At 51.2% G+C, this 26,088-nt stretch overlaps 13 protein-coding genes across 13 annotated transcripts; 5 read left to right on the plus strand and 8 right to left on the minus strand.

The window, feature by feature from the left end:
• Window positions 1–62: 62 nt before the first annotated feature.
• N7519_003590 (DUF4050 domain-containing protein) lies at window positions 63–1,274 on the plus strand (the record flags this gene model as incomplete). The annotated part of the gene is given in 3 exon segments (XM_057290368.1): window positions 63–180; window positions 206–560; window positions 575–1,274. 3 exon segments carry the CDS (start codon window positions 63–65, stop codon window positions 1,272–1,274), a joined length of 1,173 nt encoding a protein of 390 aa, XP_057151570.1.
• A 324-nt stretch (window positions 1,275–1,598) lies between these two features.
• On the minus strand, window positions 1,599–3,115 carry N7519_003591 (glycoside hydrolase family 71 protein; the record flags this gene model as incomplete). The annotated part of the gene is made up of 3 exons (XM_057290369.1): window positions 1,599–2,338; window positions 2,512–2,923; window positions 2,987–3,115. 3 exons carry the CDS (start codon window positions 3,113–3,115, stop codon window positions 1,599–1,601), a joined length of 1,281 nt encoding a protein of 426 aa, XP_057151571.1.
• Window positions 3,116–4,225: 1,110 nt separating this feature from the next.
• Window positions 4,226–8,374, minus strand: N7519_003592 (uncharacterized protein; the record flags this gene model as incomplete). Its single annotated transcript, XM_057290370.1, has 3 exons — window positions 4,226–4,591; window positions 4,648–7,531; window positions 7,599–8,374. 3 exons carry the CDS (start codon window positions 8,372–8,374, stop codon window positions 4,226–4,228), a joined length of 4,026 nt encoding a protein of 1,341 aa, XP_057151572.1.
• Window positions 8,375–8,456: 82 nt separating this feature from the next.
• Window positions 8,457–11,153, minus strand: N7519_003593 (uncharacterized protein; the record flags this gene model as incomplete). The annotated part of the gene is made up of 1 exon (XM_057290371.1): window positions 8,457–11,153. One exon carries the CDS (start codon window positions 11,151–11,153, stop codon window positions 8,457–8,459), a length of 2,697 nt encoding a protein of 898 aa, XP_057151573.1.
• A 288-nt stretch (window positions 11,154–11,441) lies between these two features.
• On the plus strand, window positions 11,442–11,728 carry N7519_003594 (uncharacterized protein; the record flags this gene model as incomplete). The annotated part of the gene is made up of 2 exons (XM_057290372.1): window positions 11,442–11,496; window positions 11,571–11,728. The coding sequence occupies 2 exons, from the start codon at window positions 11,442–11,444 to the stop codon at window positions 11,726–11,728; spliced, it is 213 nt and encodes a 70-aa protein (XP_057151574.1).
• A 553-nt stretch (window positions 11,729–12,281) lies between these two features.
• N7519_003595 (PAPA-1-like domain-containing protein) lies at window positions 12,282–13,564 on the minus strand (the record flags this gene model as incomplete). The annotated part of the gene is made up of 3 exons (XM_057290373.1): window positions 12,282–12,536; window positions 12,604–12,710; window positions 12,766–13,564. 3 exons carry the CDS (start codon window positions 13,562–13,564, stop codon window positions 12,282–12,284), a joined length of 1,161 nt encoding a protein of 386 aa, XP_057151575.1.
• Window positions 13,565–14,529: 965 nt separating this feature from the next.
• N7519_003596 (peroxisomal membrane protein PEX14) lies at window positions 14,530–15,774 on the plus strand (the record flags this gene model as incomplete). Its single annotated transcript, XM_057290374.1, has 1 exon — window positions 14,530–15,774. The coding sequence occupies one exon, from the start codon at window positions 14,530–14,532 to the stop codon at window positions 15,772–15,774; it is 1,245 nt and encodes a 414-aa protein (XP_057151576.1).
• Window positions 15,775–16,253: 479 nt separating this feature from the next.
• On the minus strand, window positions 16,254–20,473 carry sec31 (putative protein transport protein (SEC31); the record flags this gene model as incomplete). The annotated part of the gene is made up of 9 exons (XM_057290375.1): window positions 16,254–16,298; window positions 16,355–16,653; window positions 16,708–16,861; window positions 16,911–19,433; window positions 19,489–19,575; window positions 19,633–19,866; window positions 19,920–20,025; window positions 20,088–20,204; window positions 20,265–20,473. The coding sequence occupies 9 exons, from the start codon at window positions 20,471–20,473 to the stop codon at window positions 16,254–16,256; spliced, it is 3,774 nt and encodes a 1,257-aa protein (XP_057151577.1).
• A 450-nt stretch (window positions 20,474–20,923) lies between these two features.
• On the plus strand, window positions 20,924–21,441 carry N7519_003598 (RNA-binding protein; the record flags this gene model as incomplete). Its single annotated transcript, XM_057290376.1, has 2 exons — window positions 20,924–21,244; window positions 21,304–21,441. The coding sequence occupies 2 exons, from the start codon at window positions 20,924–20,926 to the stop codon at window positions 21,439–21,441; spliced, it is 459 nt and encodes a 152-aa protein (XP_057151578.1).
• Window positions 21,442–21,718: 277 nt separating this feature from the next.
• On the minus strand, window positions 21,719–22,343 carry N7519_003599 (uncharacterized protein; the record flags this gene model as incomplete). Its single annotated transcript, XM_057290377.1, has 3 exons — window positions 21,719–21,818; window positions 22,035–22,081; window positions 22,284–22,343. 3 exons carry the CDS (start codon window positions 22,341–22,343, stop codon window positions 21,719–21,721), a joined length of 207 nt encoding a protein of 68 aa, XP_057151579.1.
• A 225-nt stretch (window positions 22,344–22,568) lies between these two features.
• On the plus strand, window positions 22,569–23,324 carry N7519_003600 (cytochrome c oxidase subunit VIb). The gene is made up of 6 exons (XM_057290378.1): window positions 22,569–22,680; window positions 22,756–22,758; window positions 22,872–22,902; window positions 22,965–23,046; window positions 23,107–23,170; window positions 23,230–23,324. Exons 1-6 carry the CDS (start codon window positions 22,614–22,616, stop codon window positions 23,262–23,264), a joined length of 282 nt encoding a protein of 93 aa, XP_057151580.1. The 5' UTR covers window positions 22,569–22,613; the 3' UTR covers window positions 23,265–23,324.
• A 635-nt stretch (window positions 23,325–23,959) lies between these two features.
• On the minus strand, window positions 23,960–24,634 carry N7519_003601 (uncharacterized protein; the record flags this gene model as incomplete). The annotated part of the gene is made up of 1 exon (XM_057290379.1): window positions 23,960–24,634. The coding sequence occupies one exon, from the start codon at window positions 24,632–24,634 to the stop codon at window positions 23,960–23,962; it is 675 nt and encodes a 224-aa protein (XP_057151581.1).
• Window positions 24,635–24,864: 230 nt separating this feature from the next.
• On the minus strand, window positions 24,865–25,149 carry N7519_003602 (uncharacterized protein; the record flags this gene model as incomplete). The annotated part of the gene is made up of 2 exons (XM_057290380.1): window positions 24,865–24,935; window positions 24,990–25,149. 2 exons carry the CDS (start codon window positions 25,147–25,149, stop codon window positions 24,865–24,867), a joined length of 231 nt encoding a protein of 76 aa, XP_057151582.1.
• Window positions 25,150–26,088: the final 939 nt, after the last annotated feature.

Genomic DNA, 26,088 nt, shown 5'->3' on the forward strand with positions numbered 1-26,088 from the left:
CCTTGCTACAGAGCTCCCCACTTTCTCACCCGAGCAACCCCCCACATTCAAAGATCGTGAAAATGATGGCCACGGGTTCTCGGGACACCTCAGTTCGCGAGGCCAAAATCTTTGTCAAGGAAGTCGTCCGAAACGACTGGGATTTCGAGGCCGGCGTTCCTTCCCCGTCGTCCGCCGACGGTACCCCTTTGCCACAACCGCGAAGTGTGCGAATGGCGAGTCCGAGAATTCGACACGCCAACCTCGGAACTTGAGCCACAGAGCTCAGATAGCGAGCAAGAATATGACCCGTCAGCTCTCGCCCCTGGCGACGCGGGCATCGAGCGGCGTCGCAAACGCCGTCGACAAATAGATGACGAAATGGCGTGGAACGAAGGACTGCGCGTATGGATGGCCAGGCGCGATGCGTGGTGTGGCGCGAAGACTCGGCGGCAGATTCGGGCTGAGGAGGCAAAGCGCGCGTTGGCTGGTGCGCAGACGGACACAACAGATCAGTCCCATAGTGTGCATTTGGGGCGAAACGATGCGACTTCTTCTGGTTCATCCGAATCTGCAGCGCCGTCTGGTCGGGTAGCGATGGTATTGGCGCTTCCGACCTGGCAGTCCGGACCGAGACGTCTCTTTCTATCGCGGACCGGGAGAAAAGTGAGGAGCTCCAGAATCGAGTGGATATGACCTCGGGACAGCAAGAGGATCAGGAGGAAGGATTGTCTACCGCGCCAGAGGAGGGAGCTAAACGGAAAGCCTCGTCAGAGACCAACATCACAGAGCCGGATCAGAAAGTTGCCACGAAGGTGCCTACTCAACCTACGTCCTTCCCGGCTGTGGAAGACCAAACAGAAGAGGAGAAAGTGGAAGAAGAGCTGGATGAACCACTTTGCCCTGTTGCCCCGCCTTTTATTTCAAATGACAATCCAGTGCGCGCAAGCATCAATTCCGCAATCTACCCTTCAATTTACACCAAGGTTGTCGTGCAAGGCATGACCCCCACCGTCCCCGTCAACCTCGCCCATTTGACCAAAGCCATGGTTCAAGGCTGGAAAGCAGACGGGCAGTGGCCGCCAAAGCCAGCTGTGACATCAATTGTTCTTGCTGATGATGCCTCTGTGCCCAAGAAAAACACGGATCGCTCCGAGGAGGCGCCACAGGGCAGGAGGAAGAACAGCATTACCAATGCTGTGAAGAAAGTCTTCCATTTTGGATCGCATCCCTTCCATCGCCGTGGCAGCCAGGATACCGGAAATGGAGCCGGTGCCGGGGGTCCGACGGCTTAAGTGGATTTTGCTATCTCTTCATGGGTCATAAGTAATTGCATAGCCACCAACCCTGCGGGTCGAGGAAATGGCTTCACCTGGCTGGGTTGCTCCGGCTCCATTTGGCGTCTACTCTGGGGGGTTCTGTTTATGTTTTCTTATGTGTGTTCATAATCTGAGCATGCTGGTGTTTGATTTACTTTCTAGCTCTGCACAATGAAGGAATGCTATATGTTGTGTAACCTGGTTCAATCTTATGCAGTAGAAAGGTTCTGCAACAATGGTCTAATATGCACTTGTGCAGTAGGACATTTGTCTACAATCCCCAATACATACTCCATAATATCACATGCTACCTCTAGCTCCGGTCGAGCTACCACCATCACCTCCCCCAGTGATCGACCCAACATAAACATTGAAGTTATAATGAACACAGCTATCCTTGACATCCAGACCCCCCTGACCACTCAAAATCGTCTGTCCATCCCGAGCCACCTTGAAAGACTGCACACCAACCCCCATAGTCACATTCGAGGTAACAATCCCCGCCGGAACCTCGATCTCAACAGGAGCATTATTCCCACTCTGCACAGTCAAGGTAGCCGGACTCGTCAACATAGTCGCGACAAAAATACTATCACTAAGCATGTCCGCACCCATCGGTGCTGAGAGGGTATCCCCCGTGCATACGACGCCCTTGGGCGTAGGTCGGTACCAGAACACGACTTCATCCTCTTCCACGGTAGGCGTTTTTGCCCCAGACTTGTAAGCTGCGATATAGGGCTTGAACAGGTTGCGCCAGCCGTCGTGGGGCATGTTAGTTGCCCACTGGGATGATCCGTCGTCGCTGTGATGAGCTGAGTACGGGCCGATGTAGTGGGATTCGCCGTAGTCTATGTAACGGTCAGGAGAGACTTTTCTGGTGAATTTACCGGGACATGAAGGTACTGTACCATTCCATGTAATTATTTCAATCAGATCCGGCTGAAGGGAAAGCATCTGTTCCCAACGTAATGTCGGCAGGTTCTCGCAAATGAAAACCCAGTTCTTAGTATTGAAGTGGGTTGAGAACCACGGTGAGACGGCTGTCATTGAATTAGTCTACCGCTCTCCCAGACCAGAGCTAGAGGGTTCCTACGGGCCATGTAAGTTTTCCCCGCGAGAAAATGAACAAATCTATCATCCCAAACGGTAGTCATCGGTCCTGGGATGATACTATTTCCCCCATCCGTAGGCCAAGCCAACCACGAGAACGCACCGTCAGCACTCTTAGCAGGGCCGGTGGTAGCCTCAGCCGGATCTTGGAGATTCGGCAATGCGTAAATGGGATGCGGCGTGTTTTGTTTCACTGCATCCCAGTTGAAACTGTCTCCGACAAATGTACTTACTACTGCGGCTCCCTTGTACTGCATCTGCGCTGGGTGGCCTGCATATTGTTTCATGTACTCTGTGATCTTTTCTGTGTCTCCGTTGGTCCAGTAGGCAAAGTCGAAGGAGATGAATACTTTGAAGTTGACTTGCTCGGCTGCTTCGTAGGCTAGGGCTAGCTGGGTTGGGGTGTAGCTGTCTATGCTTGCGCAGTTCAGTGCGAATGCGTCGATGCCGATGGATTGGGCTGTGGTCATGTCTTCTTTCCAGTCTTCTAGCTGGTAGTCTTTTACTATACCGACCTAGAAGACATGGGATCTATGTCAATGATAAGGAATGGGATGTTTTTGTGTTGATATACTGACCATGAAGTGGGCGAAGACATATTTGTCTTCCGACTGGCTAGACAGCTCTGAATCGAGAGTTGGGGCAGCTAACGCTGGGAGAATATGTGCCAATATGGCTACAGCACTAAAGAGAGGTTTCCAAATCATAATCGCGAGAGGTGCATGAATTCTCAATCCATAAGTTGATCTCTCAATGCGAGTTTCCGAGGTCTCTTAGCAGATTATATAGCTCATCGTCAACTATACTATAGTCAACTATATATTATACGACGTTATACTTCCCCAAATGCATTAAACTCCAAACGAATAAAGCGAGACAACTGGAATACCAATCTAAGACCTGAACAATAACTTCAGCGGCGAGTATAAAACTTGTTTCCCTTTTCCCGGAGAATATTGTAACACCCGACAACAGTCACATCCACGTGAGATTGTGTAGTATTCGCGGATTTTCCGTGTGATTCAACTCTCCGTTTTGCTTTTTGCTTCTGAAGCATATGGTACCGTCGCCAGATTAGTGCCGATCTATCACGCTCAAAGAGGAACCAATTGTTGAAATGCTACAGTAGAGCTGGGTATCACCGGCGCTATTCTCAAATCGGGCTTTATACGCCAGCTGATCGGGGCAAATGAATGTGCCGGGCATATGGAAATACTGAGTACAACTCGAATCGTGGATTAACGCCGATGTCGCTGTTGAAGATACTTTGGGATCTATGCCCGGGGCTTTTGCGCGTGGCCTATACGCATGACTGAATATCGAAATGACGAAATAATCCATCACGGGGGAAATCGACTTTCACAGAGTGTTATTCAACGAATGTGAACTTCAGAACATGCTATTGAGATGAAGCTGAGTCCTGCCTTATATGATATTGGGGCTTATGGCCTGTGCAAACAGCGCAGCAAACCAAGTTAGGGCTACGTATACCCTGGGCTAGGGATATGCAGGCCACCATAGAATCCCCTGAGGCAATCTCCCTTGACCGCCATGATCCTGAAACCCCCTAATATACCTATTGTTGTATGTTAGATCCAACTTGCCATATAATTATTATTTAGGAAGATGGTCTAATTGGAGAACCTCATACAGTAGTACATTGGAACCCGAAAACTATAGCCTCTATTACAGCAGCAACAATGTCAATATGGTACAAGAAACATTAATAACATTATTGATTCCTTTCTGATATTCGTGACACGTTAATTCCCTCCAATAACGCCGTGTATATAAAAACCGGAAGAAACCCCACACGGTCAAGACAGTAACTCCAGAAACTTTGCACGATCGACGAATCCCCTCGCCGCATCCTCAAAGACCCTCTGCGCTTCACTCTGACTAGCCACCAGTATAGCAATCTCAGGCTCGATCATGACCTCCTGTGACTCATGACCAGGACGAGTAAAGTAGTACTTATCCTGATGATACGACCATTTTCTGAGATAGAGTTGGAGGTCGGTCGAGGCGAGATTGTGAGCCGTGGCGAAGAGTTCAGTTTTCCTGCTATCGGAGGATGGTGGCATCGCAGGGAATATGACATGGGCATTGCACGAGAGCGAGTCTGCGTCTGGATCCGTGCTTTCTAGACATCTGCCCACAGCTTTGACGAAATCGCGGATCCACTCAATGTGTGTGAGAATACCCCCCCCGCGCCGGTGGCTCGATCGATGTAGTCTACCACTGGCAATACCGAGGAGATCATGTCGAGGAAGGCGGCAAGCATGAGTAAAGTTGGAGCACTTTGCAGACGATGGCGACGTAAGGCGACCACACCCAGTGCTTGACAGGAGGCTCGGCATACGACATCAATGATATCGATGACAGAACACACACAGGCTGCATCCAGAGTGTTTATATTACACAACAGGCTCTTGAACTCCAGAGTGATGGTTTGGATGATGGGACGGCTGAGGATCCAGGCGGCGCGATTGGGAAGCGTCGCTTCGAGATACGCTGGAAACACGCATTGCAAAAGGACGGCGCGGAGAGTGGGCTTGTCGTTGTCCCCAGCCTCGTAGGTGTTTTTCATCGATGTGTGCAGCTGGTCGACCAGGTAGCTCTGCTGGCCGTCAATGGCGGCGCGCTCGGAAATGCTCTGGACGAAACCGGTCAAGGTCTGGATCTCTTTGCTGGAAGATAACTTTGACTCGTAGCGTTTGAGCTTCGCAACAATGTAGCGTGGGTCGGTAGATGGCAAAGGGAACGAAGCAGGGTCCGTGAAGAAGGGGTCGATCGGTTTGATGTCGCTGGTATGTTGCTGGAGGAAACCGATGACGCGCTGTACGAACTCGACGTATTCTCCTTGAGCAGCCTGCGCTGTCCCATTACCCAGCTCTTGATAGTTGTCTTTCATGGACATCATCACTCGCTGAAGCATCTCGGAGTACTCTTGTTTTGTCACAGAAAAGTTCCGATTGCCCGAAAGTTCCATGTCTTGGAGCTGCTCACGCATATTAGACGATAGGCTTGAGAGGAGGGATAGTCGCCGAGAGCCAATTTCCTCCAATGTAATTGTATACCGACCAATCTTCCTATCCTTGGAGAACGGAAGATTGTCAAGCAAGGGATCTGTGGGACTTCCGTTCAAAAGCGCCTCCGTGAGACGATGTTGAAACTTCAACATCGAGGAGCGCTCGACCAACGATGTCATCCACATACTCATAACTTGGATTCGGCACTCAGAAACAATCTGTGCGTCCTTTTCAATGCATTCTGCAAGGAATAGCGGTGCAAATTTTCTTGTCTGAACTGTCTGTCGAAGCCGCGTCCAGGAGTCATCGCCGAACTCGCTCAGATAATTGTCCCAATTTCGGAGGCCATGGCGAACGAGAACCTGCGCTATTGACGTCCAGCATTCAACCACGTTAAGAAGGATCGCATCCTCGGGACAGTGGTCCTCGCCAAAGCAATTCGAAACGAGACGAGAAACAATCGGATGGAAAGCCTTCTCTACATGTTCAATACCTTCACCTGGGGAAATTTGCTGGTCCCAAACAGCCTGAATAGCATCCCAGTCACCGAACTCCTGGCTATCCTCGTCGGTATTCACTGCCGCAGGAGCATCTGATGTAGATGTAGCTGAAATGTCTTTCTGGGTGTACGCCACTAGGACCTGCAGTGCCTCAGATACAACGACATTCACGCGCGGGAGCTTGGGGTTGAAAAGCGTAAGGATAGACTCAAAGGGGGTTCTCAGGACAAGCCTGTATGCATGTTCCAATTTTGGAGCCAGTTGGACAGCAATCCGCAGCCCGTTAAGCGCATTGCTCAACAAGGTCTCAATCTGCCGCTGGTTCTGGGAGATTGTGCGTTCGACAAGCTGCTGAGAAACCCGATTGTCGCCTGTGTTTTGAGCCTCAATCTCTTTGCGAGCATATGAATGCTGTTGCTGTAACTCCGTGACGAAATAGCCGTACCAGTCTCCAAACGGATCAAGCCCTGAAACCTCTTCATCCGTAGACAGCTTGAATCGAACAAGCCTTGACCATGACCGCAAATTGATACTGCACGCTTCACGATGTGAAGTGGCAGGATGGACCAGATTACGTATTGTCTCAAGTCGAGGGCGACACCCATCAGGAACAGCCCAGTACAGGGTGCTGAGAAGATCGTGGTGGTTTCTTAGCGCATCGAGGTCCTCGTGCTGCAATGGCTGCTCTTTCGGGTACACACGGCCATGGTTGGGTAAAAGACGCCAGGCAAAGTTTCGAATCTTTTTCTTGTCATATCTCTTCGCCAAGAAGCGGAGACCACTTGCTACGATCTTGAGAAATGTGTGGAAACACGGCTCCCCCACTCGGGCATCCAGAGAAGGATTGCTATCAAGTTCGTCAAGGAATGAAGGTGAGCCACGAGCTTCCTCGAGCTTCAGGTTGTGAAGGGTGTTCTTGGCGAAGAAGTCGAATAGCGTGTCCAGGATGGATTTGCATTCTCTCCACCCCCACGAATTGATAAGGCGATGACATCTAAGGAACAGGGTTCGACAGTAGCTGTTGTATGAGATGGGTTGTGCCTTGGAGTTGGACTCGAAATGGTCCAGGGCTGGGGCGAGAAGCCGTTTGGCTAATTTCCAGTTGTCATTAACAACTGTCAACTGATAACCAGGGCGCGCAATCCCAAGCAGGTCTATTTCGTTCAGAGGTAAGACCGTGAATATGCCACGCCAACCAGCCTCCAGACTGCCCACATCCCTTTCATTGCAAATAATTCCATTGTTGAAAGTTTCGAGTTGGATATATTCAAAGCAGCCATTGTAGTTGTCTGAGCTGCGTAGAAGATGTTTGGTGACGACGTAAGCCTCCACCGATGGATACTCATCGCGAATCCCGGACTCGCGGCGTTCAGGCTCGTTGTTTTCATTGAACAACATTTTAAACTCAGAAGAACCGACTTTGGACGTGATCAAGCCTGCAACGTCTTTGGCGGATATCTTGACAAGATCCAAAGCTTCCGTCGCCAGGGCAGGGCTGACGAGCCGATGAGAAGCAACTTGATAGATCTGGTTCGAGAAAACCATGTTGAAACAAGCAATTTTCACAAGCCCGTTCTTATTGTATTCATCGCTAGTCAGAAAGGCAGCCAACGGGTCTCTCACTTGGGAGACCAGCCCTTATTGCTCTAGTGACAAACCCCGTACGATCAACCGGGTCGATGAAAACCAGGTTTCCCGTGACGTATTTGACCAACAACCTGTATAATCTCGATGCCACCCCCAGCGCAGCCGTAATGCCCGTCTCCGGGGAGGTGGCAGCACTGCGCTCAACGTTATCGATTATCACATCGAAGACTTGCCCCATCTCCGATGACACTGTATCGTTCCAGCGACTCCAATGGAATGTCTCGTCTTTGAGCTCGATGGAGAATGAAGCCGCACCCCCATCGAAGTCCCTCTCTGTGATTCGCAAGGAACGAGAAAATTCCCCGCTTCCTACGAATGTAGACTCATGGAAGAATGTGTTGTCACGTAGGGAGTGTACTCCAAAGTCGACCGGATAGAAGCGTTGCCAGTTGAAAAGCCCGCCGACACTGAAGGCCGAAGGACGTGCATGCCCAACGTCCGTTATGGTAGGAGGTTCCAAGTCATCGGAGACTATGGTAGCAGGATCTGGGTTCTGAAGGAATTCGTCGGCATCGAGATTGATTCGGGTTGGGGGATTCTTCTTCAACCGCCGTCGAGATACAGGGGCTTTGGGGGTTGGCGTTTGAGTTCTTGCTTCAGCTGAAGCGCCAACAGCAGCAGCAACAGAAGCATTCATAGGTGAGGAATTGCCTCCGGTACTCAATGACCCACTGTCGGAGACATATCGATCCAAGGTCAAGCTCGGCTTATAAGGTTGAGATGTGCGCTGGTTTTTATAATGTCGGTTAAGAATAGACAATGACTGGTTGAACATGGCTGGGACCATTTTTTGGCTTCTACCAGGACCTGCCAAACTAGTTGCCGCGGGCCTAATGGTGTTCCTCTTCAAAGATGTTATGGCAACATTCCTAGGAATAACCCATGTATGCCCGTGCTGCTCTGGCTTGCGACGCGACGAGGACACGGCCACTGGGGGGCTGGTCTGGCGGGACTGATCCTGCGCTAGATTCAGGTGGCGCCTGTGTTTCTTCCGGTTCCACTGTGTTGGTGTTCGAAACATCAGTGTCTGCCTCTGCATCAAGGAATCGGTTCGGTATCCTGCCGTTTGTAGTATTCGACTTAGCCCGGGAACTGAGAATTGAAAGATTCGTTCTCCAATGCCGGTGTTGGCGAGCTTTGGGACGAGGTGGGCTAATCTTAGCCTGCCGAATAGCTCCCCTTTTCCATTCTCGCAAAGACTCATTTGCATCCACTGTGTCTTCCCTTGAGGCCAGTTTCAGGAACTTCTGAGTAGGGCTCTGTCTCCCTCCATCTTTACGTGAGCGTGGTCGTCTAGTCGCTACTCTGAGCAGTCGCGATTGCTCTTTGCGAGGCTTGGTGGCAACATCTGGCGCATCCAAGATTCCTATCCTTGGTCGTTGGATAGTCGAGGGTTTCTTGGTCCTTCGTGCTCCATATGAGGCATCAGTCATTCGGGTTTGTCGTGGTCTCTTCGGCTGTCTTTCACCACTAAGCAGACTTTGTTTCGATTTTGGCCTCTTCAAACTGTTCGCTTTTTGTCTAGAACCTGTTGAGTTACGAGGAACAGGCGCAAACATGTAGTCGATGCGATTATCCTCAGAGACCTCGCCCCCTTCCAGCGCGAAAGGATCTTCCAGGCCAAGGGCACCAGTCAACCTCTGGCTAGAGTCATTGGCCATAGAGTCATTTCCTGTGGCGTCATTATGATTGTCCTCATCATCTGAGTCGGAATCTCCAAGATCAAACAAGCCTCGTGATTGTTGCGTTGCTGGTTGCCTTGAACGATCACCCTTTCGAATGAGCTTCCGCGCAACACCCTTTCCATCCGGTCGTTGCGAAGAAGCATGACGATCCAATTGCAAAGCTCTTTCTTTGTCTGCATGTTTCTTCAGATCCAGCCGAGCATGTGACGCAGGGAGCGCTCCTCGGATCATGCGTTGGAATCGTCGAATTTCACGTTCTTCAGCATCTGACTTGGTTCCTTCTTGATCACTCTGGCTGTTGGACGAGATAGACTGTACTTCCTCCTCATCATCTGTATCGGCACCAGGTGATTGGGCTTGGTCGGCTTCTTCTGTTTCCTTTGCCCCAGATTTCGCAACTTCTTCTGGCGGTGACCACCCACGAGGGAACCGGAAACCTCCCTCTGATGCACGAGGAGTTCTTGACGTCGAAGATAAACGGCCTGCGTGTGGAGGGCTAGATGATAGATCATATATAGAAATACCGTTTTGATTCCCAGTAGCTGTATTGTTGTCTCTAATGCCACGAGGTCTTGATGGTTTGTGTATATTTCGACGATCTTTGGGAGTTGCAGAATGAGAAGTCTTCTGCCGCTTTGCCAGATGAGCTTGCGATGGCCGAGGATGCTCTGAGTCGTTGTATTCCCGTCCTTGCGCAGCAGATTGCGGGCCACGATGCCGTTCATGTCTTACCGGCGGGAGATACTCTTCAAGAGGAGGGCTTGATGGAGGTGCATCGGGATCATATGAATCTTGCTCTTGACTTTCATCAGTAGCCTGCTGTCTTTGCTGTGCCGGTCGACCGAAAGGCTTGACACCCCGCGCTTGCAGTTGCTGGGCGAACTTAAGCTGTTCCAAATGGTACGGGTGCATTTGGATGGCATTGCGCTTTCGGAATGTTCTTTGCGCAGCATGGGGTAATTCTCGCAACACTTCTTCAGAGATATCAAGCCGAGGTGATACATCGTCCCGGTTGGCGTCTAGTTCAATGAGCACTGCTTTTCGTAGATCTGCCTCCCCATCTGCCGGTCTTTCTGGTTCTGTCTCTATCACATCATCTGCGTGTATTTCTGTAGAATCCTTGTCCGGCGGAGAGCCAAAGGATGACGGAACAGAAGATAACGGGGAGTCATCTTCCGAAACCTCCTGCGGCGGTGGTGGCGACGCCTCGATTGGCTGAACATGGTTGACCACAGGCTTTTTCTTCCGAGTTGGCTGAGGGATCAGCACCAACTCGTCAGGCGAGGAGCTCCGAGTGCTTGAGGCCTCACTCTGTGTGATGTCCTTGGGGATGGGCGGCTCTGCTATAGCTTGTGACTGCGAGGGCCGTGCGGTCTTCAAGGGCTTCGGCGTAGACTCGCGGCTCGAGGGCGTCGATTGAGGCCTGTCATGTTCCTGTGACGACGTTGGGAAATCGTATATGCTGGCTATGTTCTTTGCGGAGGCATTGGTATTACGCAGGTCACTGCTGCGGCGATTCGTTGATTTTGTAGCCGACGATCGAAGTCCGTATGTCTTGCGTACTTTTCTTTGTTTTGGTGTCGTTTCGTCATGCGCGGCATTTGTCGAGTGAGGACTTGCTCGGTCCGTGCCCCCTCGCACCGCTTCCTCCGTATCTGAGAGTGTGATAGAGCCATTCTCAGCCCGAAAGTGCTCGTGCTGCTCCTTCGTCACACTTCTCGTCCCTTCCTTCGGCGATGATGAAGGGTTGTCGATATATTCAAGATTTTCGACAGCAGGGCTATTTCCGACATTGTCCTTCTTAGCGTCTAGAGAATCGAAGCCATCTTCCTCGTCCGAGTCGGGGACATATCCTCGTTGTCGCCATGATTCCATTTGCATCCTCGGCGGGGATCCCCCATGTCTCTAAGCAGTCATTGGGTGGTCTCAGGGGGATAAAAACGTGACTGAAATAATTCTCGGGTTAAAATTCGCGAAACGCAAGGATATCAAATGTCGAACAGCTAATCAAACTGTCTGAAAGCAGGGAATTTGATTCTGACGCGTGCCAACGGAGCAATCTAGCAGACGCGCCGGGTGCTAATCAGCCAACTGATAACCGATTTCCCGCATCACCTCCCGCAACCTCCCCCAACTGCAAATCTTGCCGTCTACCTCAATTCCTCCGAAATGAGTCGCAATTTCTTCCCTGCCCTCTTTGCTATTGGAGTCGGTGTCTTCACAGGTAAATCTACTCTACAGCAAGAATAGCCCATGCCTGGTATCAGTCCCTAATCTCGAATTTTCTATCTGCTTCAGGCTACTATACCTTCCAACCGACATTCCAGCAACTTCAATATGAGAAACAGCAGGCTCAAAAGGCTTCACCTCCATCTGATCCTGTTGCTCTGAAGCAGGATACCAATGCTCCCACCAAAGCCGAGTTCCAGCAAGACCCCAAGTCGACGACTCAATGATGATGACCGGCCTTCGCCTTGAAGCGGCATTCTGAACATTGGATTGGCCTGGGTACCACCAAGCATGATTGCGCCAGTAGCCTGTTCTCGGCGCACTATGCTCTATTGGAAATATTGCTCTTCGCCGCGCTCCGAGGCTCCAGTGCACATGGTACCATATGTCTTGCTGTGCCACACTTGCCAGGTCTTGTGACCGGCCCTGGAGGCCGTTATATATATCGAAATTGGCGCAACGGCCAGTTCCGGAGTAGTTATGGGTAGTGTACCGAATGGACCTAGAATCGACTAGCCCGCGTACTAGCGAGGGTTTCCGACTAATTGAATACAAAGGCCGGTTTTCTCGGCATACCTGGATAACTGGAAACATTTGAAATAGTCGATGTATTGCATGACATTTAAAGCTTGACATTTCGAAGAGGCATTTTTTGAACGCCGTTCGCAGCACACGCAGAAAATCAACCCTAGTCCCTTGCAATAATGTAGTCCATTCCCGAATACCTCAGTAGAAAATCCTTCCATAAGCGCCAATCCGTTATAGTTTCTGAACGTAACATCAAACTTCTTCAACCATCTTTCCCGCGGGAACTGTAGGTGCGCCGAAGACACGCCCAGCAGGGGTACCTAGCCATTCTTCTGGCACGCTGACTATACAGCCATTTGAGCCACTGACCCAGCGCGCCATGGTAGGGTCAGCTTTTTCGGTCTCCGCGGCTTCCTGGCCGGGGGTGCCATCAGCGCCCTCGGCTGCCGCAGCTCGACCACGACGCTTGGGTGCCTGCTTCTTGAGCAGTCGATTAATTGTGTCCATCTGTTATTCGGAGTTAGCGGCCGTTCTCAAATGGCATGTGTATTGTAAAGTGCCCTGTTGCGCATACCTTTTCCTCTTCATTCCGCTTCTCACTCAGGTTCTTTCTTCGCCGAGCCATCTCCGCACGCCGCATCTGGCGTTCTTCGGCGGTCAAATGCTTCTTGACCTGGGGTTCTATTTTTAAGTCAGCTTCGGTTTCGACAAAATTTAACTGTCTGCAGTTTCTCACCCATAGGAAGTTGCAAGAAGTCATTTCCCAGGTTTCCTCGCTGGCGCTTGGTGGTCTTGCCACTTTGCATAGCGAGGGCATCACTATCCATGTCGTCGTCTATTTCGTCCTCTTCATCGAGCTCATCTAGATCATCACCATTGACATCTGGAACGGCACTTTCGTCCTGATCTTCAGCCTCGGCTTCGGCGTCTTCATCCGTATCGGAAATAGGCTCTTCCTCGTCTTCTTCTTCCTCTTCGTCTTCTTCCATATCCATCTCCTTGGCTTCCACACTCTTGGGCGGCTTGGCGCGAGACGGAGGAGTGACCTTACCGCGCCTGGTAGGCGCCTGAGGCTGGACGTCATCCATATCGATGTCGCCATCAGCGTCAGCGTCAGCGTCGGCATCGGCATCTTGATCTTCATCGTCATCTCCAGGTGCATCTTCATCGTCGACTTCATCCTCTTCTTGATCGTCGATTTCCTCGTCGCTTGTAGCAACTTCTACAATCTTCTTTCGGTTCCGACTGGAGCGGGGTCCCGAAACAATGGGATCCTCCCGGAACACATTGACCGAGCGCCGTCCAGTAGCACGGCCAGCACCCGTAGCTTCCCGCAATTTGCTAGAAGGCATTTTGACAGTAAGACGGAGAGATCTCTTTCGATCTCCTGAATTCAACGAAGATCGAGAGACTGAAACTAAAGCAGATGCGGTAGATGCACGAGTTTGTCTCGTAGACCTGGTGGTCATGTTAGCATCTGGTTCTGGGGTATCATCTTGTGTCTTTCGCGATCGAAGGGATCGACGGAGCGACATGGTGGCTGCTTTATCGAGTGTGACAGAAGCCTTGGGGAAATGAAAATGCAGAAAGCAGAACAGCAAAAAGAAGCGGGACAGGAAAGGTCGATAGGCAAGTGTGTGGCAGTATGAACTAAGCCATTAAGCGTCTGGGGAGGGGCAGTCTGGAGAGAGAGAAGAAGGAAAGATATCCAATCACTTCATCCAGTGCGAGGCGGAGTTGCAAACCGGGAAGATACAGATTGCTTTTCTATACGGGCAATGCGAACAAAGCGCACTTGTTACAGGGGAGCACATGCGCAGGCTTTTGGTTTCTCCCTGGGTTTCGGGATCTAACCAACCCCGTGGGCAGATGGGAAGGAACACAAAACAGTAAGATCAACGGGGGGAAGCGCCATACTCACAGGTACTTTTCTCTAAGGTTTCAGATCCTCCAGGTGTCCAGTCGCTGACGCTGGATGAACGAATGAAGTACTGCACGGTCGATTCTGCCGGGCGGTATCGAGTATATACGCCATTTTTGAACTATATGGGGATGATCTTTCAATATGCAATTGATCTATCCAGATAAAATGTAGAAGCAATTGGTGTAGATGACTCTATAGCCTTCAATAGGACCTGGAGTCAGGTGGTATGACTTCGTCTTACCTGCAGGCTATTTTCGGTGAAGATAGTATCTTTGGTTTTCGACTTTCCATATTAAGACATATAATAATAACTACCTAACTACAATTAAAACATAATTCATACGATTTATATTTCGATTATTCTGAAACAATATCCTATTTTAGTACAATGTGGACATACATCAGTGTCATCTCAAGTTGTACAGCAATATTGATGCCTGAGGTGTAGACCGGCGTTGGAACAGCCGAGGTCGGGTTCACATGGACCCAAGTCCGGGGAAGGCTCCGTCTCCTCTTTACAACACCCCAACGCCTTTGCTTTCTCATATCTCTGGCGAATGTGTCAGATATCCCATCATGCCTGACGACACATCCAAATCAGCATCTATTCCCTCCTGGCAGAGGCCCAATAAGACGGCCGAGGAGCCGCCATCGCCGACCTCCGACGACGCGCCCGCAACTACAGCCTCCACATCCCGACAAGCTCTCCTAGACCAAGCATCCAAATTCCTAGAAGACGAGTCAATCCGTGATGCACCAACAGAGCGCAAAGTCTCATTCCTCGAATCTAAAGGCCTGAGCTCGGACGATATCCAGCAAGTCCTCGGCATCTCCCGCAATGTTGAGGCAAGCTCCTCAACCCCAACCGAGGACAAGACACAGGAGGAGACACCATCTACCTCACCCACTCAATCCCAAGCCACTCCTTCTCCTCCTGCCACCTCCTCATCACCCTCCAACACTATGCCTCAATCACGCCCAGCACCAGTGCCAACCCCCGCCTCCCGCGACGTCCCCCCAATAATCACATACCCTGAATTCCTGTTCGAATCATCCAAGCCGCCTCCCCTCGTAACAATGCGCAGCCTCTTGTACACACTATACGGCGCCGCAGGCCTAGGAGCAAGTCTCTACGGCGCAAGCGAGTACCTCGTGAAACCAATGATAGCGAGCCTAACGAGCGCACGACACGAGCTCGCCAGCACAGCAGACGCGAACCTGCAAAAGCTAAACGAGAAGCTGGAGAAGACCGTATCCGTGATCCCGGCGGAGTTAACTGCACGCAAGAGCAAGCCCTACAGCGATGAAGAAGAAGACGACGCCTCGTCGATCACCTCGGACCCGACTGAGCTGTTCCACCGGGACGTCGCAACGCAGACGATTTCAGAGCCGACGCCACTTCCCAGCGCCACCGGCCCGGTCAACTCGGCGGACTCGGCGGCCTTCTCTCCATCGACGGCGGTTAACAACCACGTCAGCCGTGTTGAGTCTATTACCTCGAAGCTGCGTGAGATCGTCGACTCGGAGAAGGATGCGAGCACACTGGATGACGCGATGCGTACCCGGCTCACCGAACTGCATCATTATTGTGATGGGTTGATCTATAGCGGTCCGACGTACTCTTCTGGGTCGACGTACGGGGTCTGGAATTCCAATACCTCGGGCTCGAGTGATAGCTCTGGTCTGCGGAAGGCGGAGGATGAGGCTATTGCTGGGTTTAGGGCTGATATTCGCGGTGTGAAAGGTGCGCTGTTGAGTGCGCGTAACTTCCCTGCTAGTCGCGGAGGACGGCTTGGTGGCCTTCCAGTCGGTGGACGGTGATCGGGTTGAATCGCGGGGTTTTGGTGCGATTGTATGAATGTATATAAATTGCAATGGATTCTCTAAGTGTTTACCTATGCATATATGGGTTCATATTTTCATGTAGTCGATTGCATTTGTTAAATTATAGCCTGTATCCTAGTATATGTATCCATTGACCAGTAAAACGAAAACCATATCCTCATTCGATTCATCTTTATCGCGCAGTCTAAATAAGAAAGCATCATGCAATGAATAGTATCAATCACACTTAGGAGACGTTGGAAATTTTATGATTTGCTCATGATAGGAGCTATGCCCCCAGGAGAGAAGAGGAACGGAAGAAAATACGCAAGACATTAATTATAAAACAGTGAATGGACAAGGAAGATGAGAAAATTTAGAGCAACGCTGAAGTATAGAGAAAACGAGGCCAGAAATACATAAGTTATACCAAGCCTTTGGCATTCCCTTTACTTGACAAGGTACAAGGGCGTCATTTACGGAGTAGCGCGGCTCATGCTAATCAGACGCTTCACACCGACCTGTCATTATACTTGTTAGTGACCGTTCAAAGCTTATAAGACCAAGATTCACTCACCATCCAGTTGCCACATTCGTCAGTCCGGTTGGTCATGATATCAACATGAATAGCGAGGGCGGCATTGTAATCACGTTGCTGGAGTGCGCGAGCCAAGTTCGCCATGTCCTCAACGGTGTTCGGCTTGAGCAAGTCCTCGTTGTTGAGGTGATCAAAGAGGATGTTCAAGCGGCGCTCGGCATCATCAACCTGTGCCTTGAATGCCGCAGGGGCCCGGGTCTTGACGCGCTGCATGTCCGCTGACAGAATCTCGAAGACGGGCTGTGCGTTTGCAGGAATGTGTGAACGGTCACCGGGGGCTGTAATAAGGGTCAGTTGACTGGAACTAATTATTGGTAACTGAGGTTACTCACGATACTTGGGAGCCTGGGGAGTCGGCCTCTGCGACTGGGCTGTTGGAGGCCGAGACCCTTGAGGCGGCGGCGGGATTCCCTGGGCCATAGGTGGAGGCTGTGTAGCAATGGGAGTGGTGGGTCCATATGGGTTTGCCGCAGGGGGGTTGTGATACTGCCTGTGGTGCGTATGGCGAGGCAGAGGCCTGGGGAGGTGGAGCCACTGGGCCACGAGTCTGCAGTTGCGGGCTCGCTGCCTGGGCAGCCGGGTTTGGTGCATACCGGTTGGTTGGGGGTGGCACGCTAGGAGGAGCGTTGTAGGGCGACGCTCCGCGGGGGATAGATGCCGGGGGAGACATGGTTGACCCCTGAGCCAACGGCGGTGACTGAGTGAGAGAAGCGTATGGGTTGGCAGGGGGCGGCGGGGAAGGCCCAGAGATGTTAGATCCAGCTTGTCCACCAGATGACGGCGACATCATGCGGGGCGGCGGAGGCACCGAGCCCACCTTTGGTGGGGGAGGCACGGATGGTGCGCGTGGAGCACCAACCGGGGGAGGTCCCTGGGGCAGATTCGGTGACTGGTTGGGGAAAGGAGAGGCGATTGGCGCAGAGGTTGCGGCAGGAGTTGCACGGCGGGGTGTAGGAGCCTTCGCAAAGCCTTCTGGCAAATCATTCCATGCAGGAAGGCCAGTGGCCGTGGTGTATGTTGTGACTGTGTTGGCCGGCGACTGGTTAGATGACGCCCGAGGAGGGGGAGGGACACCAGCACCTGCGGGCTGTTGTCCGCCGAATGCGGATGGTGGAGTATAACTGGTAGGCCTCATGCCCTGAGTTGGCTGATACCCAGCTGCCGATCCGTAGGCGCCTCCTGTCGACATAGCAGCGTAGGGGTTGGCAGGCTGAGCTGGCGAGGAGGTCGCTGGGGGTGCATACGGATTAGCCTGCTGGGTAACAGCAGGCGCAGGTGGTGCATAAATGTTAGGAGCAGCAACTGGTGTTGGAGTAGCAGCAGGGTTGAAAGTCTGCGCCGGCTGGTACAAATTGGGCTGTTGCGGGAGGGGCTTGAAGCCAGATTTGACTCCGGCAGCGGGCTGGGGTGCCTGTCTTGTGGCAAGCTTGATGCGGTTGCGGGCCACTTCAGCTTCGGGGTGCTTCTCGGGGACAAGGTCGAGGTACTTCTGAGCAATTTGCAGGCGTCCATGGGTAGCGACAACATCGGCATATTCAATGTACTTGTCGTACAAGACGCTCAAGCGCCAATCCGAGTCCTTGTTCCGCTCGGTATCCTGGAACTTGGTGACTTGGCGGAAGATGGTAACCTTCTCGATCAGACCCTGCAGAGCACGGACATGGATAGAGAAGGAAGAGTTGTCAGTGTTGCTTTCAATTCCTTTCTGCTCATTCTCGCGGAGCTCCTCAACCCAGATAGCAACAACCTTCTCAAGCTTCGAACCTGCCAAAAAGCAGAAAGAAGCATCCTTGCGGGCGCTCTTATCGTCGCTGTTCTGGATCTGCTCCTCCAGACGGTCACCGAGAGCATCGCAGAGATCAGGGAATTCCTTCTCGTCGGCAAAGGTACACAAGGCAGCCATAACTTCCTTCCAGTTGGACAAGTCGGCATTATGCACCACATCCCACAGGTTCTTACCCACAATAGACGCGAGCAAGCGCATATAGTTCGGACCGGCTGCCTGCTTGGAGAAGTAGTACTCCTGCGCCTTTTCGATGCATTTGGGGCCGCCGCAAATAGCAATCATGAAAGCATCAGACATCTTATCCTCCCGGAGGGCAACATCCAGAGCTTTCTCGAACTCCCCAAGGAGCAAAGCACGAGTGATTTGCTTCTCTGCCTGGCTTTCTGAGCCATTGAAAATTTGGAATGGGTTGTTGGTTTGAGCACCCTTGGAAGCAGCCAGTTCAGAGAGGAAGTTGTCACCTTCGGGGTTCGCATCGAACATGGATTGCAAACGCTTGTGCTTCTTGACTCCAGCGGGTTTGGCGGGAGCGCCGTTGGTGTCCTCGCCTTCCTTCTTGTCCAAACCAAGCTGCGCGAGACTATCGGCGGCCTCATCAGCTTGATCCTGGAATCCAAGGTACTCCACCAAGCCCTTGCGTGGATTTTCGGAAATCAAAGCCTGCATCACCTTCCAGTCTGCCTTTTCTGCTTCACTGGAAGCACCTGAAGCGCGCGACTCACAGAGTGTGCGAATATCGCCCTCTTTCAATGCAGTCTCAAAGCTTTCGGTGGCATTGCCAACGGTCTCATCAACTTCGAACGATGTGATTTTGATACTGGATGTACGAGAGCCCTTCTCAGTCAGACCGAAGGAAACGACCCGACCTCCAAAACCAAATGTAGCACCACAGGGCCGCTCAAGCCAGCGAGGAGCTTTCGGGAGAGAGAACTTGGAGACTTGGGGCTGGGTTTGCGCCTTGTTAAAGAAGTCTTCACCGTCCAAGGCTTGGTTGTGATCGGCAATGGCCTGGGCGCTATCGCTCTTCGTGTTCTGGAGGGTCTGGACACAGATCTTTCCATCAAACGACGCGGTTGCGAAGAAGTTGGGGTTGTGGGGGTTCCAGCGGGTCTGGAAGGTCCAGTTCGTGACAACGGGGAACTCTCCGTATGCTTGACCGGTTTGGGGGTTCCAACAGATATTACGGTTATCTTTGCCGGAAGAAAGGAGGAGGTCAGGATCATGCTCGCACCAAGAAAGTGAAAGCACACCGGACTCGTGGCCGGTGAGTGTCTATACAAATAATATCAGTATTAAGTCACACCTGGACTCTGAACGAGTAACCTACCCGCTCCGGGGCGTGGGAGTTGCGCAGGTCCCAGACATAAAGCACCGGGTCTGACTCGAGCGGTGACGATGTAATGAGCTTTGTGGGCTAGACGTGAAAATGGTCAGCAATCCTGAAATAACCACGTAGAACGTGCCAACGTACTCTTTCGGGGTCCCACGCGACTGCACTGACAGCCTTCCGGGCCTTGTTGTTCAGTGTCAGACTCTCTTTTTTCGTCTTGACATCCCAGACCGTCACAAAGCCGGAGCTGCTACCAGTGACCAGAATATGAGGAACCTTCCTGTTCCAATCCAAGCAGTCGATATCATCTGTGCGGGCGGCGTTGTTGCCCAACCGGAATGGGTTCTCGATGTTGTTTAGATCCCAGATGAAGAGCTACCCAGTAATTAGCCACATATCCATCCAATTACCATCGAATCGCAGCCTACCTCTCCCTTTGCGCCACCGGTTGCCAGAAGGTTCGGGTGTTTCGGGTTGAACTGAAGGGTCTTGATGGCGCCGCTGTGCTTAGTGGTTCTTGAGATCAACGCATCACTGAAATTGTACGATCAGTAAGCTATCCCGGGAGTGTGGTTCATATGTAGAGTTCAACCAACCTGGATCCAGCAAGTAGCTTATCAGCATCCCACAACTCCAGCGAGCCGTTTTCCAAGCCACCCGCGATCACACCCCGTTTGTTGTCTTCGGACGTTGTCCAGGCCACATCATTGAAGCTAGTTACATTAATCAGTTAGCATGCTCATTCTCGTTCAATTTCCAAAAGACACTCTTACCCGGAGTCCGTATCGAACTTAGCTAGCGGCTGCAGCTCCTCGCTCGCATCTTCGCGGTCAAGGCCCAGATCCCACAGCTCGAGACATGTCTTGTTGGAGAAGTCGACGTCAACAGCGCCAGCGCGAGTTCCAGTTGCGATCAATGGCGACGCAGCCCCAGGTGACCAGGCGAAGGTGGCCGTCCTTGGGATTTCCCTCAGACGCACCATGATGATGGCAGGGGAGGTATGTTTCGGTGAGGATCGAGACCAATAGAGTATGTAAAAGGTATCGCCCAAGAAACAATGAAACTCAAGTAATGAGGAAGAAGAGGGATCAAGAACCACCCCCTATGAATAATTGACAATGGGGTGATACTCTAGATGTTCCAAGTATAGCAGTAACCAAGTGGCCTCCTGGACTTGGAGGGACCGGGGAACACGCGCTAGACCGCTTTGAGACTCGCCAAAACACCCGTAGACTCTCCGAGGTGAGCTGCACGTGATATCAATCTTCCGTTTTGAGCTGATAGCAAGATACAGCTTGGATTCAGATTCTCGAACAGAAAAGCTTAGTTTGTTGTTTCACGCACTTTTCTCTTCTACTATTCCGTGCAATATTGTCATATTGCCACCCGAATTAAACACCTACCAATTTCACCCAAAGCGCAACTACACATCATGAGCGAAACTACGCGGCTTAAGAGCACCGTCTACGTGGGAGGTCTTGACCAGGGAGTGACCGCGCACACACTTGCGGAAGCTTTCGTTCCATTCGGCGAAGTCGTTGATATCTCGCTGCCCAAACCAGACCAACCCAACTCCACCGAAGTTCACCGTGGATTTGGATATGTGGAATTTGATCTGCCGCAAGACGCCAAAGAGGCAATCGACAATATGGATGGCAGCGAGATCTACGGGCGCACCATCAAAGTCGCCGCTGCAAAGCCTCAGAAGGATGCCAACGAGGGCCTAGGCAGCAAGACTGCGATCTGGGAACAGGTGCGTTGCACTCGATTTTATACCTACTTGCGGTCTATACTAACCGGTATGTCCTACAGGAGGGGTATTTGGCCAAACATGCTGTCAGCGAGGAGGATCGGATAGCGGCAGAGGAGGCTCTGTCTGCAAGCAGTCGTCCCCAGGATCCCATGCAGGGATTGGAACAATTAGATGTTGCTGGGCCGAAGCCCGAGTGAAGCACGCTACACTTTACGATAGCTACGACGAAGATGACAAACCAAAAAAGCAAGTGTCGCACGACAGTACAATTTGCCAATTACACCACCAGGATTCAGGCCCGGGAAGCCAGAATATATACACGGCTCGAAGCTCGAGCCCGTTCCTTTTTTTCTCCACTGGCTTTTCTCAAATCATGCCGATCGGCTTCAAATTCTCCTAATCAACAATACAAGTGGCAAGAATCCAAAAACTGAGGATCGCATTCTGAGAGCTCAAAGAAACATAGTGGTACATTTAGTGCTCACGGCTCTCGGGGCTGTTGCGGTAGAGACGCAGGGTCTTGTCCGTCATCAGCTTCTTGCAAGAAGAGTAGACAGCAGCACCGATGGCAACACTAAAATTATGAGTTAGCATCAAGGAATGACATGAGCTCGATTGCCAGTGATGGGTCATAGGGGGATAAAATTCCGGCATGTGTCGGACAATAGGTTCCCGGAATCAAGCGGTAGATAGTATCAAACAGGGAGAAACGTACGCAAGGACGAAGCCTAAATATCAAATAGACCGTTAGCTCGATTTCCGATCGCAAAGTCATGACTATAGCACATACCGATAGGGAGCAGCTCGGGGGGGCACACGCTTGAGCTGGCGCAGACGCTGGGAGATAGTGTGGGCTGTAGGCGCATGGTTAGTTCAATGGCTGTCCCCATAAAAGTAAAGCCATTCTACATGGCCCTGATTATCACTAGATCTAGTGACCCCAGAGATGCGTACCACTTTGTTGCTCCTTCTACAGACACGAGTTAGTAACCGAGGGATCGTATGATCACTAAGATCATTGCCGAAGGGAAGAACATACAGGAGTAGGGAAGTAGAAGGCCCGAGTGGGCTGCATCCGCAGCATGCGAGTGGGATACATGGCGAGATCAGTGGTTCAACCCTGGAGTAGCAGAAGAAGAGTGGGATAGAGGACGAGGTTGGAACACCAGCTTTCCGAGAACGTGACTGGCTCGGGTGTAAAAGCGAGACGCTCAGTGGCTCTCGCTTGACCGCCCGCGGTCATATCCGGCACTTCACAGCTTCAATCACCCAACGTCGCTCTTCCCGGCTCACTTTCTCCCCTCCTCTGTTTCCACTCCACTCGAATTCTTCCTCTGTGTTGTTTCTCTCGAAGCTGCACATCGCAAATATGGGTGCTATTCCGGAAGCCGACCCCGATGAGGTCCTCGAGACCAAGCCCTTCAAGTTCGTGACTGGTAAGTCCACTACCCCCTCCCGAGAAAACCGGGGCCAGGAGCCCTTTAGAGAGTCAATGGCTAATTCAATTGCAGCTGGTGCGTAAACCTTGATATCTTTCCGCTTCTTTCGCTCGTCGCATGCGCGTGGACCGATATTCCCCCGATCGGCTGATGTATGGTGTAATTGACAATTTTCGATTGAATGGCAGGCTACGATGCCCGTTTCCCCCAGCAGAACCAGTACGTGATAAGCTATTATTCGGGTGCCTTTTATATTTTTCTAACGTTGATTCGCTCCGCAGGACCAAGCACTGCTGGCAGAACTATGTCGACTACTACAAGTGCACCACTGCCAAGGGCGAGGACTTCCGCCCCTGCAAGCAGGTAATATCAACACCGACAATACCCTCAAATCCCAGCAGCTTCTAACAGCGTCTCTCACAGTTCTACCACGCCTTCCGCTCTCTTTGCCCCAAGGCCTGGACCGATCGTTGGGACGGTCAGCGCGGTACGCACCTAGCAGTCTCCTCTGGATATGTGTTCATTTATACTAACTTGTGTTAACAGAGGCTGGCAACTTCCCTGTCCACCTTGACAAGTAGATAATCAACAGCTGTTTTTGGTTGGTCAAGTGAGCCGTGTCAAATTTTTTATGTATCGACAAGTTTCCAATGTACTCTACTGGGTCACGCGGGGACACAACCCCTACATTTTTCTAGGTCGTTCCGTCCGTATAAGGCAAGAAAGGGTGTTGATAAACTCGTATTGTAAAGGGAAATGTTTTGTTATCTGGTGCTTGCTCTGACTCTTTTGACGTATGGGCAGTCCCTTTGTTGTACATTCATCCGTATTGCAATAGTTGCGAACCAAGAAAGACAACTTAGAATATCGAGCAGGAACCATCATGTCCTTGCGGAAATGCTCTGTATGCGATTCAGTGTGTATAAATCTAATTCTATGTAATCCCACCTCCGATAAGAAAAAAATTATATCATCCAGCATACTGTACAAGGCCACAGGGCCATGATCTAGATATGCTTCGAGGCCGGGGACGGCCATTTTTCGAACCTCCGATGAAAGAAACATCCGAAAGAATGCAAGCTATATACAAGCCAAAATGAAAATGGTGTGCATGGGTCTCAGTGTGCACCACCCAAGTAGAAAACCAGAGGAAATGGCAAGAAGTCGTATATACCGAGGATATATCGGACGGAAGGCGTAAATGTTGTTTTAAGATTTGGAAGAATCGGCGGGGGAAAAGAGAGTCACAAAAAGGAACAAATCACTCTTTGGATCTTCAAACGCCCTTCAACTTGCGGTAGAGCTTCTTGTGCTCCTCGAGGAAGAGGAAAGTGGCAATGGTATGAGGACCAAGACGGATGAAGCTAGGCACCCACCCACGGAAAGTCCATGCCAGGCCTTCCTTGCGGCAGATATCACGCAGAAGACCAATGATGCTCTGACCACCGCCCTCCGCATGAGAAGCCGTCATAATGCGAGTCTTGATCACGTCCACAGGACTGCAGACAGTGGTAGCAACGAAGCCCGCCATGAACGAGGCTGTGAAGTGTGTGCTCAGATTATCAGCCATACCAGCCTTCTCAATACACAATCGCTTGAATGTATCGTAAGAAGCGAGCTGCGAGGCAGTCATGAGGATTGCGCGGGTGGAGTTAGGCCACACTCCGCGGAAGAGAGAACTGAATCCCTCTGTTCGGGTCATTTGAATGATTCCCTGGATTGCGTTTCGGTAGTTGCGGCGCTGGGCGGGAGGGAGAGATGCATCGTGTTGCATGCGGACGTTCATAACATCGGCTGGGTTTCCTGCAATGCCGCCGATGAATCCGGAGGCGGAGGCCATGCCAATGAGGGTGACCAGACTTGGTGCGCGGTCTGAGGTGGGAGCAACGCGCGACTTCAATTCTTCGTAGATACCGAAGCGCGTTGTGGAATATGTGATTTGACGTAGCATCGCAGCTGACAACTATACCATATCCAATCCATCCCTTCGTTAGCCAACTGTACCCGCGTACTGATAGCCATTGGTATTCGCTATCAACCGGATGTTGGGATCGCACATACACCACTGTATAACCCTGTGAAGCCATTGTTCTTCAAGATGTGTACAAACGTCCCGACCATAGTCTTCGGCGCATCGGGCGCACGAGTTTGTAACCGGACCTAGTATGCGACAAACAGATATCAGCGCCGGGGTTCGGAATCGCGGGCATGGGCCATTGTCTCGAACGGCTTGGAGCGTCCAATTACCTTAACTGTAGGCGAGTCAGCATATAGTACATAAATTGAGGGGATAACCAAGAACGTACCTAAATCTAACGGGTGCGTCACGGACGCCGCGAAGCATGAGGCCGAACCCCCAAACCAAAACGGGTAATGCAGCTGCTTCGGCTTTGACTGCGCGGGCGTCTGAACGGGCACGACCCGGGAGTGAGGAGCAGCCTCCAACATCTTGCCGCTGTCTGCCATCTTGCTGGGAAACAAGACCCCTAAATATACACAGTAAAAAAAAGGCGGGGAGAGTCAGAAAGACATGTAATTTTTTTAGGCCTTTTCTCGGCTTTTCGAACGTGACTTGACGTAATTTTTCCAAGTTTGGCCCTTTAAATACCGACGGAGACAAATCAGACTCCGAAACCACTTGGCCAGCCGCCGAATGTAAAGAAACAGCCAATCAGATCGAGTATCTTGATGGGGCCTATCACTTGCACCAATCATATTCTCGGGTTTGCTGTCTTTTCCTTTGCCCCGGATAACATCTGGTATGGGACATACAGCCCTGGCTGGCCCAGGCACCCAGGGATATCATCCTGCTTCGGTCGTTGAATTGGACGCCGAGGGTATCTCTGCGCATACAGCCATTATAATAAGCTTCTATAGAACGGCTGACATGACGGGAATCGGCTATCATGCGGATCTTCGGAGTTTTTACGGATATTGACCGGTTGGAGTCGGACAACCGAGGGGTTCTACGGGAGGGGCAAGATACCATATGCATAAACGCTACCTAGAACTCTAGAGGTATATAGTTGTGATGTAATCGGAGTATAACGGGAGGTATAAGATATTCTAATGACTAGAATTAGGTATCGATATATTTCTTTTCGCGGGTTCCTCTCGGCGCAGATGGAATACATAGTATTTGCACTCCAACAATGTCGCACGTATAAAAGGAAAAGCAAAGAGCTGAAATAGGACGCAATATCAACCAACAGCTTGCTTTTGTTCTGGTTCGACTGTGTACTAAAAGAGATGTATATTTTGTGAAGTGGTGCAAACTGCGTAGTAGACAGGGAAACCTTGATTTAGAAATAAGATTGAAATGATTCGGGCTAAGAGCTGCAGCAATTAGAAAGAGCTTCATACGTCTCTCTCTTCGAAAAAGAGGTGAATGCTAAGCGATCTATA

The sequence above is a fragment of the Penicillium mononematosum genome (genome assembly GCF_028829835.1).
Source record: "Penicillium mononematosum strain IBT 11891 chromosome Unknown utg000002l:1.0-8112719.0:1.0-8118358.0, whole genome shotgun sequence".
NCBI lineage: Eukaryota > Fungi > Ascomycota > Eurotiomycetes > Eurotiales > Aspergillaceae > Penicillium > Penicillium mononematosum.

Excerpts from the sequence above, each read along its gene's own strand:
- N7519_003600 (XM_057290378.1), top strand. The coding sequence starts at position 22,614 with ATGGGTGCTATTCCGGAAGCCGACCCCGATGAGGTCCTCGAGACCAAG. Across the intron at positions 22,903-22,964 it reads CGTTTCCCCCAGCAGAACCA|GACCAAGCACTGCTGGCAGA; the intron begins GTACGTGATAAG and ends TTCGCTCCGCAG. Across the intron at positions 23,047-23,106 it reads ACTTCCGCCCCTGCAAGCAG|TTCTACCACGCCTTCCGCTC; the intron begins GTAATATCAACA and ends CGTCTCTCACAG.